Genomic DNA, 19,121 nt, shown 5'->3' on the forward strand with positions numbered 1-19,121 from the left:
TGTTCTCAGGTGAATTGAGGACATGTTTTGCAAAAAGTTGTTAATACCAAGTACTTCTGTGTAAAACCATATAAAAATAAAGCATTGGCTCCGAATGGCAGAGTCATGCCTCTGAAAGCAGGCGTCTCTCATTCCCTCAAGTTGCTGACTCCTTGCTCGCCTTTGAGAATCCCTGAATTGGCTAGAGCTAGTCTTCGGCAATCTAGCACACCCAAAATCACAAAAGTATTAAGTGTCACAATCAGGTTTGAATTAAGGAAGCCTTGCAAGTCAGTATCACAAAAGTTCTGTATTTACTGTAACCGCACTGGACATTAAAAACAACCTTATGATGTAGGCAGGGAATTTTGCTATAACTCCCATCCTACAGGAAAAAGCAGAGTACCTGACACCTAGTAGATGGATGAAATAATGAATATGTGGATGGATGGATGGATGGATGGATGCATGGATGCATGGATACATGGATGCATGGATGCATGGATACATGGAGAGATGACAGATGGATGTGTAGATGGATAGATAGCTGGCTAGAGTATAGATAGATGAACAGATGAATGCTTGGATAAATGGATAGATGGATAGATAAATGAGATGGTGGATGCATAGGTGAATTAATGGATAGATGGCTGGGTGGCTGGCTGGCTGGATGGATGGATGGATGGAATTTAAAATATTCCATCATTTTCCCAAGACTACACAGCACATGTGTTATAACCTAAAATAGAACCCAGGTCTCCGAACTCTAAGTCCAATGACTTTCACACTGGAGACATGACGTTCCCCATAATATGTATGAGTGAATGAATGAATGGCTTGATTTCTATTAGTGAGAAGACACTGCATACATATGCTATGTAACAGGCTGACCAGTTCTATCAAGCAATTTAAGAAAATGAAGACACAGAAAAAGCGTGCTGTCCCAACCTAGACCAGCAGTCATCTGAGGACCTCCGCATGGCCTTGGCCCCAACTCCAGAGATTCTGAGTTAGTGGGCCTGGGTGTGGCTTAGTACTTGTGTTTATTTTCTGTTTCCCAAATGCTGTGGATGAGGCCAGCAGGTGAAAACATCAGCCAAGACCTCTCTCCTGCTTCCCTCAGCTCCTCTGTGGACTCCCGACTAACACTTGGACCCCAGCTCACACTCTGCCTCTGAAACCCGAGTGCTTGTCCAGGAAAACATAGAGAGGCATGGAAAATCCTCAAGGTTAGGAAGAAACAACAGGAAAAGAAAAGCAGCCAAGATTAGGATGAGCAGCAAGCCAGGAAAAAAATAGTAGTTAAAAAAATGGAAGTTCCTCCCTTCTTTTCTTTCTTTCCCCTTTCTCCTTCCTTCCTTCCTTTCTTTCTTTTTGGTACTGGAGATTGAACCCTGGAGCATTCTACCCCTGAGCTACACCCCAACCCTATTTTTTTATTCTTTATTTTGAAACACAGTCTCACCAAGTTGCAGAGGGCCTCACTAAGTAGCTGAGGCTGGCTGCGAACTGCGATCCTCCTGTTTCAGCCTCCCAAGTACTGGGATTACAAGCGTGCGCCACCATGCCCAGCATGAAAGTTTATTTTTTTCTGGCATAGAAATGGAGGTCAGAGCCCAGGCCTGGCTGGGCAGCTGCTCCACACTACCCCAAGACCCAGGCTCCTTCTAGCTCTGGTGCCCTAGGGGCCCCCGGCCCAGATGACTGCAGGCCAGCTCATTCGTGCACCAGGCAGCAAGACGGGAGAAAGTAGAAGGAAGGGGCAAAAATGGCTCTGGTGGCTGCGGCCACTTCCCCTGCCAGGGCTTGCTCTGTGGCCACGCTTGGCTGGCAGGGAGGCTGGGAGCACATTTCATGCCTGACAACTGCAACCCTGGGCTCTCCTGCCATGGAAGGAGAGGAGAACAGAAACTGGATGACACCTAGCCATTTCTCTTACCACCCAAAGCATCCAAATTCTCCAAACCACTTCTTTATCCAAACCATCAGATTGCTCACATCACAATGAACTTGTTTCCTGAAAAATGGATTCTCCAAAATACAGGCAATGCAACCGATGGATGGACTTTCTATACTGAGAGAGAAAAGAAACTTTTTTTTCTTTTCATCTTTTGAATAAAACAGCCTTTTCATGTGCATGTGCACACATATGCACAGTGCACATTTGACACTGGCTGTTTACACCCTGAGTTTCTTCCTCTTCCTACTCACTTGACGCAGTTACCCAGAGTCAGAAACCTTAGCTGGCTTCCTGAGATATTGCTCAGAACACGGCAGTGTTGGACCTCAAGTCTGACCTCGAAGCTCCCCAGCAGGAGCAGGATGACAGTAGATCCCACCTCCCAGGGTCACCAGGAGGAACCAATTATATCCCACCTGTACGGATCCCAGCAGCTTGCTGGTATGTGGGGGTCCTGGGAACATTTTAGCCACAGCTATGACTACTCTGCCCAGTCTTACAGCTTCCAGTTTTTACAGCAGCTACCTTTTGGTTTTCCTGCCAGTGAATGAAATCTTTTCCTGGTTATCTAAGCCAGTCACTGACTCACCACTGGACCGGATGAGGGGTCCCCAGGTCATCTGGTAGATTTCTGAACCTTCGCCGTTTCTCAGCAACCGAAAGTCATTGCAGTCCTGTTGTTTTAAAGGAGACAGATGTCAAGTTAGTTGCATAACATTTATGGGGAATTAGTTTCCCATCAGGAACAGTTGTCATGTGATTGAGATAATTCAGGGGTATCAAGTCCCTGGATGGGTCATAAGAGTGTAGGGGAGCCTGGACAGCCACCCTATTAGGATGGAATGGTGCCTTAGGGACAGGAAAGAGGGGTGAGGCTCCTGGTGAGATGGCGGCACCTTGATCCCTTCCTCCAGCCACACTGAGCTCAGCGCGGCTCCCAGAGCTCCCTGTGTGTTCTCCCACAACCATCTACCCGTCGACCTTTGCCTTTGGAAGCCTTTGCCTTCCAAAGGGCTCCCTGGCCCTGTGGCCTCATGCAGTCTCCTCCTTATACACCTGGGAGGGGTTGCACTATGTCTTCCAAAAAGTATCAGAGTCCTACCCAAGCACTGTCATTTTGACCTTACTTGGAAAGATGGTCAAGCTCATATGAGCTCACCAGTGTGGCCAGTGTCCTTATAAAGGCTAGGGAGACAAGCTCGGGGGGACGTGATGGGATGACACAGGGAAAATGACCTCTGCAGACCAAGGGCCACCTGAGGCCATAAGCTGGGAGAGGCCTGGCCAGGTTCTCCCTCAGGGCCTCAGGAGAGGAAGGTGCTGCAGACACCGTGGTCCTGGACTCTGGTCCACAGAGCTGTGGGCCAGTGAGCTTCTGCGGCTTCAATCACCCGGACTGAGGCACCTGGGTATAGTATTCCTAGAGATGAAGACAAAGCCTGTTCTAGAGGAATTTGGTGAGACCTAGGTCAACGTCCAATCAGAAAAAGTTCAAGGACTTTGCTCCCTCAGAGGGATCCTGGCTCTAGCTGATAAACCTCCTATTCCAAAAAAAAAAAAAAAAAAATGTGACTTCAGGTGCACCAGAGAACACTCCTTGACAGACTGTTACAGGGGTCATCTGCTCCTGCAGGAAGAGCTACTCTTTAAGAAGAGGTGATATCAGCCGGGCATGGTGGTGAACACCTGTAATCCCAGTACTTGGGAGACAGAGATAGGAGGCTCACGCAGGTTCAAAGCCAGTCTCAGCAACTTAGTGAGGCCCTATTTCAAAATTTAAACGAGTAAATAAAATGGGCTGGGAGTGTAGCTTGGAGGTGGAATGTCCCTGGGTTCAACCCCAGTAACACACACACACACACAGACATCAGCTACATTGACTGCTTTGAATTTCTTCTCTTAGTCACGTTCTGTGTCACTCAGGGGTTGTTCACCTGGGACAGTGGTGTCACCCCAGCAGGGGGACACAGGAGCAAGCACGTCCTCTGGAGGAGAGACACACGTGCACTGCTGAACAAGAGGCAAGGGGCTCCCTGAGCGACCCCTGCCTCTGATGGCACGAGACCACACAGGGGGAATGCCACACTTGTCTCCAGTCTAGAAGACAGCTTTCAGACAGACTCCAGAGCACTCAAGAGCAAAGGTCTGAGGACATGAGAAGTGAAGTTGTTCAGAATCCCTGGGTGAGTGCCGAGCCGGGGAGGAGCACTCTGTCACCAAGGCTGGTATTGGGTAATGTCCCATTGCTGTTGCCACAGAGAATACATTATGACACTTTTTCACCTAAATATGCAATTAGTTGCTTTGTGGGGGCAACAACAGAACAAGGCAGGTCTAGCTGCACAACCTCAAGAAGGACTTGCTGAGCCACGGACACATCCGAGACGCCCGCCAGCCCTCGCAGGCCTCCGCCACCACGGGCATGTCCGAGACGCCCGCTAGTCCTCGCAGGCCTCCACCAGGCTGCCTCTGTCAGAATTTGGGTACAGAATGTTCCCTGGAGAAGCTCATGTGTGGATAACATAAAAATATTCAGAGGTGACACAACTGAATCATGAGAGTTCTGATCTCACCAATAGGTAAAGCCACTGATGGCGTAATAATTTAAATAAATTGACTGGGTAGTCAATGTAAATGGGTATGGTATAGCTGGAAGAAGCAGGTTACTGGGGGCTGGCCTTGGGGACTAGATCTATTCCTCGTCTCTCTCTCTTCTCTTCTCTTCTCTTCTCTTCTCTTCTCTTCTCTTCTCTTCTCTTCTCTCTCTCTCTCTCTCTCTCTCTCCCTCTTCTTCCCACCTATCCTGAGAAGTTTTCCTCCAGCACACCTTGTTACCATGACATCTCTGTCCTGAAGTTGGCCGACCATGGACTGAACCTCTGAAACGAAGACAAACTTTTCCTCGTCTAAGTTCTTCTCAAGTATTTTGGTCACAGTGATGAAAAATCTGACTAAACAGCCTCCTTCCAACCTCACCTCCAAAGCTAATCCACAGGCCCTGGACCTCTACCCAGAAGTCCCTGTGCCCTGGCTTTTAATAATGTGCATCTGCCTGCAGATGGGAAAACAACACACTCACTATTTTGCAGGTGGTTCTGGGGGACTCCATGCAGACGCGGAGCCGGCAGTGCAGGTAGACGATGGAGTTGTTGATGAAGGAGAAGATCCGCAGCTTGAACTGGGCCTTGCTGGAGTTGCCGTTCTCGATCACGCTGGTGTAGGTGTTGGGCACGGGGCAGCTGAAGGGGGACATGACTGCTCAGTGTCACTGCCTTGCTGGCCACGTCTTGGAGCACCTACTCATGACCAAGTCTGCCTTCTAGACGTGGTCATGGTGCACCTGTGGCTCCATGGGAGATGGAGGACCCACTGTCCCACCAGGCCCCCAAAACCCAGGTCCATGTTAGCGTTTGCCTGGGAATTCTGAGGAGCCCACAGCAGGCCATAGGGCCTGGCAGGTGGCAGACCCAGCGTCCACCGGAGCCATACCTGTTGTTGATGAAGCCGAAGGTGACGGGGTCCCTGGCGTTGCTGGAGGGGGTCGCCCAGCACTCGGTCAGGACCACTTTGAGCTTGCTGTTCTGTCTGTAGAGCCCCACTTCTATCTTGACATCGTCGCTGGCAGACACGCTGTAGTTTTGAGGTATGGGAGAATCCCCAATGAACAGTTGCATTTCTGTGACAAAATTCCCAGCGCCGTGGAGGTCCTCGATGATGGTGTAAACACTGTGGGGACAGAAGCAGCTCTCAGGGGGAGGACCTGCCGCACCCTGTCCCTGTCCCTCCCAACAGGTGGCTGTTAAGAAGCAGCCTGGGCTCACTGAGGACCCCCCCATGAGAAAGGGTGGAGACTGCAGAGCTGGCTGCGCAGGGGCGGCCCCTCCCATGGGGGCAGAGACTCCCAGGCAGGCAGGGGAGGAAGGGAGGCCCAGCTGTACCTGGGGGAGGCTGGAGGGGTAGCTGGAGGCTGCTCACTAGAAGCTGGGGCTTCTTGTGGGTTAGTCTGGGCATGTACTTTGGCCCTTTCTGTTTAATTCTAAACAGACTGAGATAAAATCAGTGGAGCTGGAGGTTATTAAATCCTGGCCATTGTCTGTTCATGTTGTCAGACTCCAAGAAGGGTCTCGAGAAGTCAAAACCTTAAAGGGCTTACAAAAGGCGCTAGGAGGAGCCGCGGCTTTAGGAGGGCGCTGTGGCCCCCTCACTCACCCCCACTCAGGCGCGAAGCCGGAGGATGTCAAGAGATCATTCTGGAAGGCGCAGTGGATGGGGCTCAGGATCTTCAGGTGGTGGATGACACCCTCCGGGGACAGGTCATTCCTCAGAGTGGTTCTCACGACTGTGCTCGTCACGTTCTGGGCACAAACAGGGATGTGAGTGAGGCCCTGGCAGGCCCCAGACCAAGGTACAGGCAGCCTCGCCCCTCCTGGGCTTCCTCCTCGACTATCCCCCAAAGTGCGAAAGCCTGGCCTTGGCTCCCTGGTACAAACGCCAAAGCGAGCGTAGAGCAGGGCGGGTACCAAGTGCGGCTCTGTTTCCTGCCTGGGTCCTATATACCCCAGAGACATGGCGGCACCTGCTAACTGGACAGTCCACGGCATTGGTATAAATAAGCCTTTGCAGGAATCTGGAGGTTGGGACAAATGTCAAGGACATCAGGAGCTCCTGTGCACTCCCGGGGCCGGATGGCGCCCTTTTCTCTCAACATCCCCTGACCCTGCTCCATGTCCTTGTCAAACTAGGGGCTCATCTGGCTCTGGACACAAAGGGAGGGGCTCGGGTACAGCCTCCACCTGGGAGGAAACAGCCCGTGTGCAGAATGCCCTGAAGATGCAGCCTCTGTCAACATCTGAGCGTCCGCTCTACAAACCTGAGCCCAGCACAGCTGCGCAGCCACCCTCTGACGCAGGCCACGACTGGGCTGCCAGGACGCCTCAGAGGGTGCTCACGCCCAGCAAGAGCCCTCGGGCTAAAGTGGCAGGTCATCTCCGGCCCAGCATCCTGAGGATTTCCAGGAGTGAGCAAAACTCAGATGTAAGTGCTTTTAGGGATTTTGAGTTTGAGGGGTGGGATGAGGAAGACTTGGGGGTCCCTGAAAATGTGAGCTGCTCTTTCAACCAAGGGGCTTCCCAGGAACCAGACAGACACCTGCCTGGCACGCCAGAGCATGCTCTACAGTGGTGCATATTCCATGCTGACCCTGATTCTTGGCCACCTGTGGACCCAGCTTCCTTTTCCAACAGGGCCCCCAAATACCACCAAGTTCCCTTTTGTGCTTACATCTCCCACCGTTACCCCTCCGGGACCTCTGCAGCCTCCCCTCTCCCCAGAGCTGGGCTCCTTGCTCACCCCAAGGTCCTTATCTGGAGCCCACCTCAGGATGCTCACACTGTCAGCCTCCAGATTTGCCTCCCAGCCTCCTGGTTTCTTCCACAGCCTCCCCATCCCTCTGAGCATGCATGCCCAGGCTCCAACCAGGAGTCCTTAGGGTACAGATCCCATCCACCTCCTGCCATCGAGAGGCAGAGTGTGAGGGCACTGCACCTTGACCCTGAGGACCCCAAACCATGGACCTTTTGGAGCCTCCAAGCCGTGGCCCTAAGTGTGGCCAGTGACACCTGGCCCAGGGTCAGGAACTCACACTCACTCTGCACACGGAGCACCCAACCCATAGGGCCATGGGGGCTCAGGCCATGCTACCCCCTCCCCACCCCTTTCTCTAGAAAATGAGGCCTTGATTGCTCACAAGGCCCCCCAGGACAAAGACCTGGGCCCCTGAGTTCTGGTCTGGCAGCCAGGAGCTCCCACTTCTCCTCCAGTTTCTCTGATGGGGGCATCCCTCTGGCCTCAGCTCCCTGATGAGGCCCTCCCCCGGCCCCACCTCAAACACCAGATCCCAGGGCCATGCCTGCAGAGCAAGCCTACCTTCCACACAGTGCTGGACTCGAGGCTCAGCAGTGCCGTCATAGCTCCCTGTACTTCCTGGTCTCCTCTGTGCCACCACTGCCAGCCCCCTTGGCCCCTGGGACCACTGTGGTCCTCTTTGTAGGATGAGACCCCCTCCCAAAGGCTCCCTTTGCTCATACTGGTGTTCAGTGGTGGAGCACCCACCAACCAAAGTGCCCCTTTCTCACCCACAGCCAATATAACATGGGCACACTCAGAGGCCAGGAGCCCCATCGCAGCCCTGCACCCAGCCTCCAGTCCACACTAAATGCTACCTCATCGCTGAGCTGCCAGGAGTCCTACCATTTATACCCATTAGCACACGCATTCACTCATGCACAACTCACACACACACATTCACACACATGACCACATGCACACATGACCACATTTACATATATATTCATACATGCATGCTGGCATACATATAGCCACAAACCACACATATCTACACTCATTCATATTTACACACATGCACATGCACACACACATATAAAACACACCCTTGCCTTCGTACACAAATTTGTGTGCACAGATACTCACTGGCATTCACACACTCACACAGAGATGTATTCAGACACATGCATACACATGCACACATCCATACACATGTCCCCCAAAGGCCCATGTGTTGGAGGTGTGGTTGTCCCCAGCTGATGGTGCCACTGGAAGGTGGTAGAGCCTTTGGAGGCGGGGCCTAGTGGGAGAAAGGTGATTGGGTGTGTGTCTTTGGAAGAAATACTGGGTCCCAGCTCCTTCCTCGCTCCCTCTCTCTCTGCTTCCCAGGTATGATGAGGTGAGCAGTTCTGCTTTCCCTGGCATTCTGACTACAGTGTCCTGCCTTACCGTGGACTCAAAAACAACTGGGCCAACCACGGACTGAAATCTCTAAAACTATGAGCCAAAATAAACTTTTCCTCCTTTAAGTTGATTTATCTCCGGCATTTGGTCAGTGCCAGAAATCTGACTAACACATACCTACATAGGCATGTATATTCACAGGCATATTCATACACATGCACACACATGCACACACACATTTTCACATGACTCCTGGCTTTCCTGCTTCTCCATCCTGCCTTTAAACCCTGATTTGGTCTGACTCCAGGACCTTTGCACCACAACCCTGCAGGATGGGGCTTACATGGCCTCCCAACTCGGGGGTGTCAGCTGGTCTCCCCCCAGTTTAAGAACTTGGGCTCATCCTGGCCTGCTTTGCCGGGTTCCTCTGTTGGGAGACAGAGGCCTTGGCATGCAGGGTCCTGCCTGCTCCCCAGGCCAGGTGCAAAGCCATCATGGTCTGTGGCTCTCAGCCCCTGGGCCCTGTCCGCGTCCCTGGCCAGGCCTTACACTCTGCACGAGGGTCCCGCACTCGCCCCATCCAGCCGCCAGGAGCACGTGGGTGCTGTTGCTGTCGCTCACGTTGCAGGCGGGCTGCCCCAGGTACAGGGAGGACTCAGGGATGGCCTCCTGCCGCAGGAAGCGCTTCTGGATGGCGATGGCCACCTTCTCAATCTCGCAGAGCACCCTGACAGCTCCGGTGAGGCTCAGCCGCGGGGACGGGCCTGGGGAGACCAGGTTGGTACTTGGCAGGAGTGCAGCCCTGGTCCCTGATGGGGTTGGGGGCCATGCTGGGTGGGGAGCCTGGGTCAGGTTGCCGGGAGAGCCACCTGCAGGGCAGAAGGAGACAAAGGCTCAGAGGGTCTCTGTGTGGGGCCGGCCTTAGGGAGGGGCAAGGAAGGGCAGCCCCAGGCCACTCCATGCCCAGCAGCAGCCACACCTGTGGACTGCTTGCTGGAGCCACAGTCATATCCACACTGGGCTGGGATGGACAGGCTGCTAGGCTTGCTACAGGGTCCTAGGAGCTAGGGAACTGAGGGGCTGGGGGGCCACACCGGTGGGGGAAGCCACCTGCCCTCAGAGACCCTGATGGCTAAGGAGAGGCCATCAGGCACCCTCCAGCCCTCCCTCACACTGCTGGCAACTTGGTTTCAATGTGCAGAAGAAGCCGGAGGCTCAGCAAAGCCTCCAACAACATCAGCCGGCTCTCAGGGCCCCTCCACCTGACGCACAGATGCAGACCCCAGGCTTGCCGCCCTGCACCCTCCTTCCTGGCCAGGGCCCCCTGCTGGCCTGGGACTGGCCTTCCTTCATCTCAGGGTGGGGTTTCCCCGCTCTCTGCAACTCCACCTCCCTCCCCGCCTCTGGCTGCTTTCTGGCCTCGCAGCTCCTCCAGCACCCACACCCTGGACAGCCTGTTCTCCCTCTCTGCCACCTTTTTTTCTGCAGGCTTCCCAATTTCAACCAGCCCAGGCTGTGTGCTTGGACCCTGCCCACTTTCAATGATCTTGTTCCACTCCTGCCACCTGCTCTTCCTGCCAGGTGCCACCTTAGCTAACCTTTAAGACCAGCTTCAGGACGCCTACTCCAGGAAGCCCACCTGACCACACTCACTGCATTGGAAGCAGGTCGTCTCCCATGTGCCTTCTGCAAGCAGAGAATGCTCACATATCTCGATCCTGCACTGACTCACATAAGTGGCCGGCCCTTCACTTGACATGAAAGGTGAGGAAGGGACTCACACACGATTTCAGGTGCACACACATGTATATACACACCAGAAGCCTACCCAGTACATAAAACACCCTCTGAATGAGTGCACTTAAAGAACAACACAGCCAGGCGTGGTGGCGCACGTTTGCAATCCCAGCATTGGGAGGCTGAGACAGGAGGATCACAGTTCGCGGCCAGCCTCAGCTACTTAGTGAAGCCCTTTGCAACTCAGTGAGACCCTGTTTCAAAATAAAGAAACAAAAATGGGGCTGGGGTGTAGCTCAGAGGTAGAATGCCCCTGGGTTTCATCCCCAGTACCGCAAGGGGGAAAAAAAGGAAAAGAAAAAAAGAAAAGAACAATACATTATGGGACAGTTTTCCAGAAGAAGAATTATGAGACTCTGACCTTCACAGGATCTTCCAGAATATTCCACGTGCCAGCCCGGGGCTCCTCCCTCGCAGATACAAGTGAAGGACCCCAGGGTGTTTCTGCAGGACGTCCCCGGCACACAGTCATCCTCTTTTCTTTCACACTCATCGTAATCTACAAGGCATTTGGAAAACAGAACAGCAATGTCCCAGACGCCGTGAGGGCCCCGGGAGCGGCATGGCCGTGCTGGCCATCGGGGAAAATGCATCTCAGGGTGAAGCTGCCAACGACCCAGCTCGAGCAGGCCAGCAAGGGCAAGCAGAGCCAGCGTGGCAGCTCTGGAGGGCTCCAGAGACCCTGCTGGGGCTGCTGCAGGGGTATCTGTGGGGCTGGGGCTGGCAGGAGAGGTGGGCAGAGCTTCCCCTGCGCCCCTGCAGAGGCCAGGGGAGGCGCAACCCAGGCCCTGACGCCGGCTGCCTTTCTTCTTTCTGCTTGGTTATTTAACTGCTGAACAATAATGCAGGCCCATGTAGAAAATGGATAAAAAAAATAACCTAGCAAAACCCATTAACTTCTCTGGGGTTGCATGTTAACAGAGTTCCCTCTGGTCTTTTAAAGTACAGAGTCCAGGCCCAGGGTGCACCTGGTGGTGGGGCACTTGCCTGGCACGTAGGAGGCCCTGGCTTGGGACTCCACCTAACACATTCTGCTTCTTTCCTTCCTCTGTCTCACCTCCCAACATGCCTCATTTTTCTTAGTTGCCAACAGCCCATGGCATGGATATAATTTAATACATTTCCTATCCTGGAACTATCATTATTATTTTCATTACTATTATTGGCTCCATCTATTTTTTGGCAAAAAGAAAATATTTTTTCAGTACTGGGGATGGAACCCAGGGGCATTGTACCTCTGAGCTACACACCCTCAGGTCTATTTTTTAGTCCCTTTCTTTCGTTTTATTTATTTATTTATTTATTTTGCGGGTATGGGGATGGAACCCAGAGGCATTTGACTTCGAGCTCCACCCCCTGCCCAATTTTTTTTATTCTTTATTTTGAAACAGGGTCTCACTGAGTTGCAGAGGGCCTCACTAAGTAACTGAGGCTGTCCACAAACCGCAATCCTCCAGTCTCAGCCTCCCAAATGCTGAGATTACAAGTGTGCACCACCACACCCGGCTCTAGTCCCTTTTTTATTTTTAAACAGGGTCTCACTGAGTTGCGAAGGGCCTCGCTAAATAGCTGAGGCTGTCCGTGAACCACGATCCTCTGATCTCAGCCTCCCCAATGCTGAAATTTCAAGTGGGCGCCACCACACCCGGCTGTTATTTGGCTTTTAAAGTAGTCCTGAGGATGAATGTTTTTGTGTATATAAACTACGGTCCACACTGGGGTCTATTTCCTCAGGATGGAGTCCTAGAAGTGACATTCGAAAGCCAAAGTCCATGGACATGTGCAAAGCTCCCGGCATCTACTGTCAACTCGTCTCCAGGAAGCATGTGCACACCCCATCTCCACCAGCAAACTTCAAGAGCGTCTGCTGCATGGCACCTGCATCGGGATTAGGATGGAATGTTACCAAAGCTTTTTATTGGCAATGTAATGGGCAGAAAGAGCACTTTTTCCATGGGAGTGTCTTTGATGAACACATTTTTGTTAGTAATCTGCTTTATCTTGTGTACACTCTTCGGGTTTCTTGTGTACTTAACTGTCAGGGTCCTCGCATTCCTCATCTACCTGTATGATCTCTCTATATATTGGGGTTTCGATTCTTCAGCAAATGATTGAGCAGATCCTGGGCTTGTTTCTCAAGCCTTCATTTTTTGGCATATTTAACTATTAGCAGTTATCATTTCTTTTAAGTGTGATATGAGAAAATTATCTAAGCTGCCTTTTTCTGCCTGCTTTTCTCTCCTCCTACTTTTGCTACATCTCCATGGAAACCATGTCCGGAGGTCTGGCTGCATGGAGGACAGAGGGATGCACTTGCCCTTGACCATCGCTACAGGCAGCGGGAGAGCGGCAGCCCAGAAAAGTAGCAGCATCCCTGGAGATCTTAGCAGCTTCACCGAACGATGTTTTCAACTCGTAAATCTTAGAAACTCATAAATCTTAGTGGCATTAAAAGAGACAAGAAGGCTGGCATGGTGACACATGCCTTTAATTCCAGTACACGGGAGGTTGGGAGAGGAGGATCACAGGTTCAAAGTCAGGGTCAGCAACATAACAAGACGGTCAGCAACATTACAAGACTCTCAGCAACCTAGTGAGATCCTGTTTCCAAACAAAACAGAAAAACAGGGCTCAATCCCTGGTGCCAAAGAAAGAGAGAGATAGAGAAGAAGAAGAAGAAGAAGAAGAAGAAGAAGAAGAAGAAGAAGAAGAAGAAGAAGAGGAGGAGGAGGAGGAGGAGGAGGAGGAGGAGGAGGAGGAGGAGGAGGAGGAGGAGGAGGAGGAGGAGGAAGAGAAGGAGGGGGAAGAGGAGGAGCCGGAAGGTCCCATCTAATCCCCATTTTCAGCTAATTCTGGGGAAAGCCCATCAGGGAGGCTCCTGGGCACTCTCCTCGAGAACCAAGAGCAGCAACTGGGCTTTTGCTGCTTTTGACTCTAGAACTCGGGGCGGGGCGGGGGGTCACCTTCAGTTCCAGCCTCCACGTACCCCACAGGAAGGTATCGCCTCTGACCACCTCCAGCAGAGATGTGTTCTGTAGGGCAGTGAGGAATGCTGCAGACACCTCCGCGACATCCACGTCCACGATTATCAGCAGATTGAACTCTACCACGACGCTGCCGTTGCTGATACTTGTGACGGCCACCCTGATCCCGCCGGTGTCCATGTGCTGCCGCAGCGTGGCTGGCAAGGAGTCCCGCACCTTTAGAGAAGAAGCCAATGTGAGAAGAGCAGCCTGTTGAGGACACGGGTCATTTGTCCTCAGGGCACCTCCTCCTGGGATCCTGCCAAACAGCACAGCTTAGAGCAAAATTGCCCCAAGTGCAGGTCTGCCCTGGGCCTCTTCCTGCCTGTGGAGTCCCCAGGCTCAGCACAATTGCCCAGAGTGTCTTGGCACTGAGAGGGGTCTCGCTGCCCAGTGCCCAACCATACTGGCAGAGAGAGAGACATTTGTAGGTCAAGCAAGTGCAGGTTCGTAGGTGGGACCCTACCCTCGCCAGCCTATTATATGGGGACTCACCGCAGCTGCTCAGAGCTCAGAGTTGCAGAGGGCTGGGGTCGAGCCAGTGGTCGTGGGGGGGAGACCTCCTCCCACCTTCACTTTTCGGGAACAGCCCTTTGCTCCTGAGACTGCAGTTATCCCCCTTTCTTCCTTCTCCTCCCTGCCGGCCCGAGCTGCAGGCACACGAGCATCTCCAGTGTCCCTAGTTGGACAGGCAGTTTCTGCCTCTGAAGGGTTTGATTTCGTAGTCTAGCATTGGGACAGAATCCCACGTCACACACTGTTACTCTCTTCTAGCCCATCAAAGTCAAAATGCCCAGAGAGACAGATGAGCATGCAATGAGCTATAAGCTTGCACAGAAGATAATCTCTGGAAAAGCACACCCCCAGGGCCTCCTCACAAGAACCTTGAGGTGTAAAAGCTCGAGACTCGGGATCAGGGTTCACATCCCACCCCTGGGCCACCCGAGGTCACCCATCGGAGGCTGGGCCCTGCCCCTGACCCCAGCACTGCCTTTACTTGGCTCAGAGCGCTGCTGCCCTTGTACTCACAACCTGCCTCTCCCCTCCTTCCATCCCTCCCTCTTTGATGTCCATGGAGACATCTGTCATAGTCTTGGATTAACAGCACCAGTTCAAACTGGTCTCCAGGCAAAGCTCTGGGCCCTGCCAGGAAGGGAGGGTGAGTCAGGATCCCCATCCGCCCACCACCTCGCTGACCTGCCTTAACCTTCTTTGGTTTTTGTTGTTGTTGGTTTTTTGTTTGTTTGTTTGTTTGTTTGGTGGTACCCTTCTACCTCTGGGCTATACTCCCAGACCTATTTTTATACTTTCTTCTTTGGAAACAAAGTCTCTTAAGCCAGCGCACGCAGCTGGCTTCGAACCTGTGCAATCCTCCTGTCTCTGCCTCCCAAGTGCGGGGATTACAAGTGTGTGCCACCACGCCCAGCTCTGCCTTAACCTTCTACCCGTGCATTAAGTACACCGATATTTGCTCTCCTGAGATTTAGACAAACAGAATGCGCAAAGAGGGGAATGGCTTATACAAAGGAGATTAATCAAAACACCCTGATGGAAAGGGACTGCCCTGCTCCACCTTCAGAGCCATGTGGAAGGGTCTGGGCGTTTGTTAATTGATATTACATGTCATTACCAATTAACCAAAGGGGGTGGTAATGTGCATTATCAATATAACCACTACCAACTCCCGAATCCATTGGCAGGAACCAGGAATCCCTGAATAAATAAGCCAGGATGCTGGACCCCAAGCATCTCCACTGGGCTGGCTCCTGGGGGCTGCACAGTCCCCTTCACTGGGGTCGACGCTGACGGGATGGAACCAACACTGCACCATTATCTTATCACACCCACCACCAGGTGGTGCTCTCAAGCCCTCTCTGTTGGGGGGTCAAGTTCACTACAAAGATAAGACAATATTGATATTGCTATCCTTACTAAATTGTAACAATAAACCATCCCAAATACTGCTAAGGGGATGATGTAGAAAAAAACATAAGAAAGAATAGGGAAAAGAATGATTTTAAAGGCAAATGGCCACAGCCATATTATTCATAAAAGACTAAATGTGGAAACAACCCTAATATCGACCAACAAGTGAACACACAAGCCAAATGTGGCCTGTCCCGGCGATGGGCGGGAGTGAAGCTACGATGCTCCTGTATTAGAACAGACCCTGAAGGCATTTCAGGAATGGGGGAAGGGCTAATTGGGTGATGTGTGCATGTATGCCTCTACCGTCTTGTACTCCGTTAAGATGTATGACTACAGCGCACCAATAAAAATTTTTAAAAAGTGAGAGCCACACACGAAAGTCACAGACTGCGACTCCATCTCCACGAGTGTTCAGAATCGGCAGACCCAGAGAGGCAGAAAGCAAGCGAGCTGTGTGCAGGGGTGGGGCAGGAGGGGGCGTGAACTAGGCACAGTGCTCCTCTAGGGATGAGAGAAATTAAACAGCGGTGATGCTTGTTGTCTTTGCGGTGTGAGCCATGGACTTGTACACTTTAAAAATGGGAATTTTACAGTATCTTGAAATAGATCTCAATTTTTTTAAGTTTTTTTGTTTTGTTTTTTTGTTTTGTTTTGTTTTGTTGGTGGTACTGGGGGTGGGACCCAGGGGCTTTCTACCTCCGGCTATACTCCTAGACCTTTTTTTTTTTTATTTGGAAACAGAGTCTCACTAAGTTGCTTAGAGCCTCACTAAGTAGCTGAGGCTGGCTTCGAACCCGTGCGATCCTCCTGTCTCAGCCTCCCAAGCGCGGGGATTACAAGCGTGTGCGCCACCACACCCGGCTAAAGTTTTTGGTTTCATGCAGGGGAGGGTCTTTCAGCTCCACAGAGCTCTACAGTGTCAAGGGAGGGTGTGCAGGGGAGGGCGTGCCTCCTGTCTCCGGGTATACCCGGGCTGAGCCAGGCCTTACAGCCCCAGCCTCCTTCAAAAAGGAGCCCGCGGGACCCGCAGTCTAAACCCGGCTGGATGAATCCAGAGCTCTGCCCACTCTCCATCCTTTACCTCTGGAAAGGAAGTAAGGGCGCCTGCCCAGCTCACCGTCCTGAAGAAGAGCTCTAGGAAATCCTGGGTCTCTGCGCTGCTAGCGTTGCGGAATGATTCTGAGTATGCGATGTTTGTTATTCTCACTTTGCCACTGAGTTTCTGGGCCGCTGCAGGATGGAGAATAAATGTGTTTGGAACAGCAACACGTGAGGCTGACTATCATTCAGTCTTCATGACCATGTTGGCCAGAGCATCCAGCCAATGCCAACCCATGCTTGAGAAAGATAGAATAGTGCCTGGCTCCCACAGATACAGGACCCTGAACTCCAGAGGACAGACGATAAACTGGGCACAGGGGAAGAAGTGTCCAGACTTGCTATCAAATGCTTAAGCCAGGGACACACTGTAAGCCCTGCAGGACACGGCCTCAGCCAGGCCCCTGCTCAGAGCCCTCTCCATGACGGGGTGCCCAGGGTCTCTCTCAGTTCGCCTTCCTCTGCTCTCCCCCACTTCTCTGCGGTCCAGAGCAGCCCTGCTTTGCTGCCATCGCAATCTTTGTCCTTCATGGGGCTTCATGCATTCAGAAATACATGAGCCCTGCATGGTCTATCCTGACCATACCCATGTTTGGGCACGGCAGCTGTCTCTGTTCTCATTCAATCCCTCATGAGGTTAAGACAGAGGTGTTGGGCAGCCAGGGAGAAAGGTGAGGCTGTCCTCTGGGAGGCTTAACGTTTGTCCCGAGACCTTCTCAGTCCTAATACAACCACAAAACTGCCCTGCGAAACATTCTGGGATGAACCCCCAAGCCCCATGCCCTTGGGGACGTCACTGTCACCACATCTGAGGGCCCTGAGCCCAGAGCTGTGACAAGGGGCAGGCACAGTCTGATCTAAAGCCGTCAGAGGCAGGCCAGGCAGGCACCCGGGTGAGAGCAGGCGGAGACCGCCTCAGGCACAGGCAGTTTGTGGCTTCCAGAGCAGCAGAGACCTTCCAAGGCTGGCTTCTGCTCTCAGACTGAGGCCTCCCTGCCAGACCGTCCAGCCAACACCACTGCCCTCTGCTCCGGCCAGCCATGAACTTGCACAATTAGCCCCATCTCTCACTACCTCGCCCTCACTTCCCAGGCAGAAGCTACTTATACTTGAAAGTACAGAAACAAAAGTGCTGAACACCCCGGTAGGTCACCCTCGGCATCCCCCAAACGCTGTGCCCCCACCTTGGAGACCACTGCTATCACTTCTTGGGAAGCTCCCTGAGACGCAAGGGCTACTACCTACACACACAGGTGAGCTGTACACTCAGACGTCCCGATGCCAGGTGCTAACGAGGACTGAAGAGGGATTTCACCTGACACCGTATAATTTGTGTGTGTACAGAAATGGAGATTGGCCCCTGGGGTGTTCTATCTCTGCACTACACCCCCGTCCCTATTTCATTTCTACTTTGAAACAAGCTCTTGCTAAGCTGCTGAGTTCTCACTCCATCGCTAAGGCTGGCTTCAAACTTGCGATGCTCCTGTCTCAGCCTCCCAAGCACAAGTTGATGGGTGTGCACCACCATGCGGGCTTCCGTAGAATTAGTGATAAACCAGCTCCAGCGTGTCAGAGTCCACGCATGTACCACCGCTCAGTTCTGTCACCATCCCTTCTCTTGGTGGCCCCAGGCTTGGGAGGGCCACCTGCAGGAGTCTGATACTTATACATCCTGAAAGCCAGGTCCACCAAGAATAGAGGGCTGGAGGGATGGTCACAGCTCAGCAGACCAGCACCACACATGTTTTCTGTGTTGCATGCCCTGGAGGACACGGATGGGCGGGGCACTCTGCAAGGCCACCTTTCTGGATTCCCAAGTCCTTTTCCGGGAATGAGCCACCTCCTGGCCTGGTGAGCCAGACATTCCTGGGCTGAGAAGGAAATGGAAACCCAGCAGGCCACAGTAGACCCAGCTCTCCTCAACCTAAACTGCCTACAAACTTTTCTTGCCCTCCCTTTTAGAGTGGATGGCGGCGCCCGTCTCTGGAGCCCCTCACCGGTCCTCGCTTTCACGCGTGTCCGGGCACCTTCTTCCCCGCACGCTCTGGGCACGATCTCCACCAGGTGCAAGACGCCAGGCTCCAGCCCCGACAGTGTCACACTCGTGTCCTGGGTCTCTAGGCTCACGGCGGGGCTCAGCGGAGAGACCAGGGTGACGTGGAAAGTGGGGTGCGAGGCGAGCCCCGCCACCCACGCCAGGTGGAAACTGGTGCTGGTCACGTTGGAGACTGCGACCCTCCCAATGGAGACAGGGCCTGGAAGTGGAAGATAAGGGCCGAAGGCAGATCATTCCAGCTGCTCTGAAGGAAAGGAAGCCAGAAACCCCATCACCGCTTAACACCAAACACCCCACAGCAGAGGATGTCCCGGGAGGTCTCACGCTGCGGCACCTGTGGATGGATCCTTGTAGGGCCTGCTAGCATCCCTGCCTTTGAGACTGCGAAAACAGCTCTTGGCTCTGTTCCGTTTCAGAGGAAGGAGCAAACACAGCCCTGAGCCCCGAATGCCTACCGCGGGGCCTCCGCACATCCTAGATAGCTCCTCAGTGACTCTGTCGACCCTAGCCCTCGGTGGACAGGCCAGAGTCA

The 19,121-nt window shown here is 52.9% G+C and overlaps 1 protein-coding gene across 1 annotated transcript in view; it reads right to left on the reverse strand.

Annotated features, from left to right (window-relative positions):
• UMODL1 (uromodulin like 1) overlaps positions 1-19,121 on the reverse strand; it is a gene marked incomplete at both ends in the record, with an annotated part of 79,752 nt that overhangs the window by 19,463 nt on the left and 41,168 nt on the right. The window contains 9 exons of the mRNA XM_080696077.1: positions 2,529-2,613; positions 5,019-5,178; positions 5,429-5,665; positions 6,149-6,294; positions 9,236-9,555; positions 10,845-10,982; positions 13,470-13,683; positions 16,553-16,665; positions 18,531-18,788. Of these exons, the coding sequence (XP_080552203.1) occupies positions 2,529-2,613; positions 5,019-5,178; positions 5,429-5,665; positions 6,149-6,294; positions 9,236-9,555; positions 10,845-10,982; positions 13,470-13,683; positions 16,553-16,665; positions 18,531-18,788 (1,671 nt within the window). The remainder of the gene's footprint in view (positions 1-2,528; positions 2,614-5,018; positions 5,179-5,428; positions 5,666-6,148; positions 6,295-9,235; positions 9,556-10,844; positions 10,983-13,469; positions 13,684-16,552; positions 16,666-18,530; positions 18,789-19,121) is intronic.

The sequence above is a fragment of the Muscardinus avellanarius genome (genome assembly GCF_963383645.1).
Source record: "Muscardinus avellanarius genome assembly, chromosome: 5".
Taxonomy (NCBI): domain Eukaryota; kingdom Metazoa; phylum Chordata; class Mammalia; order Rodentia; family Gliridae; genus Muscardinus; species Muscardinus avellanarius.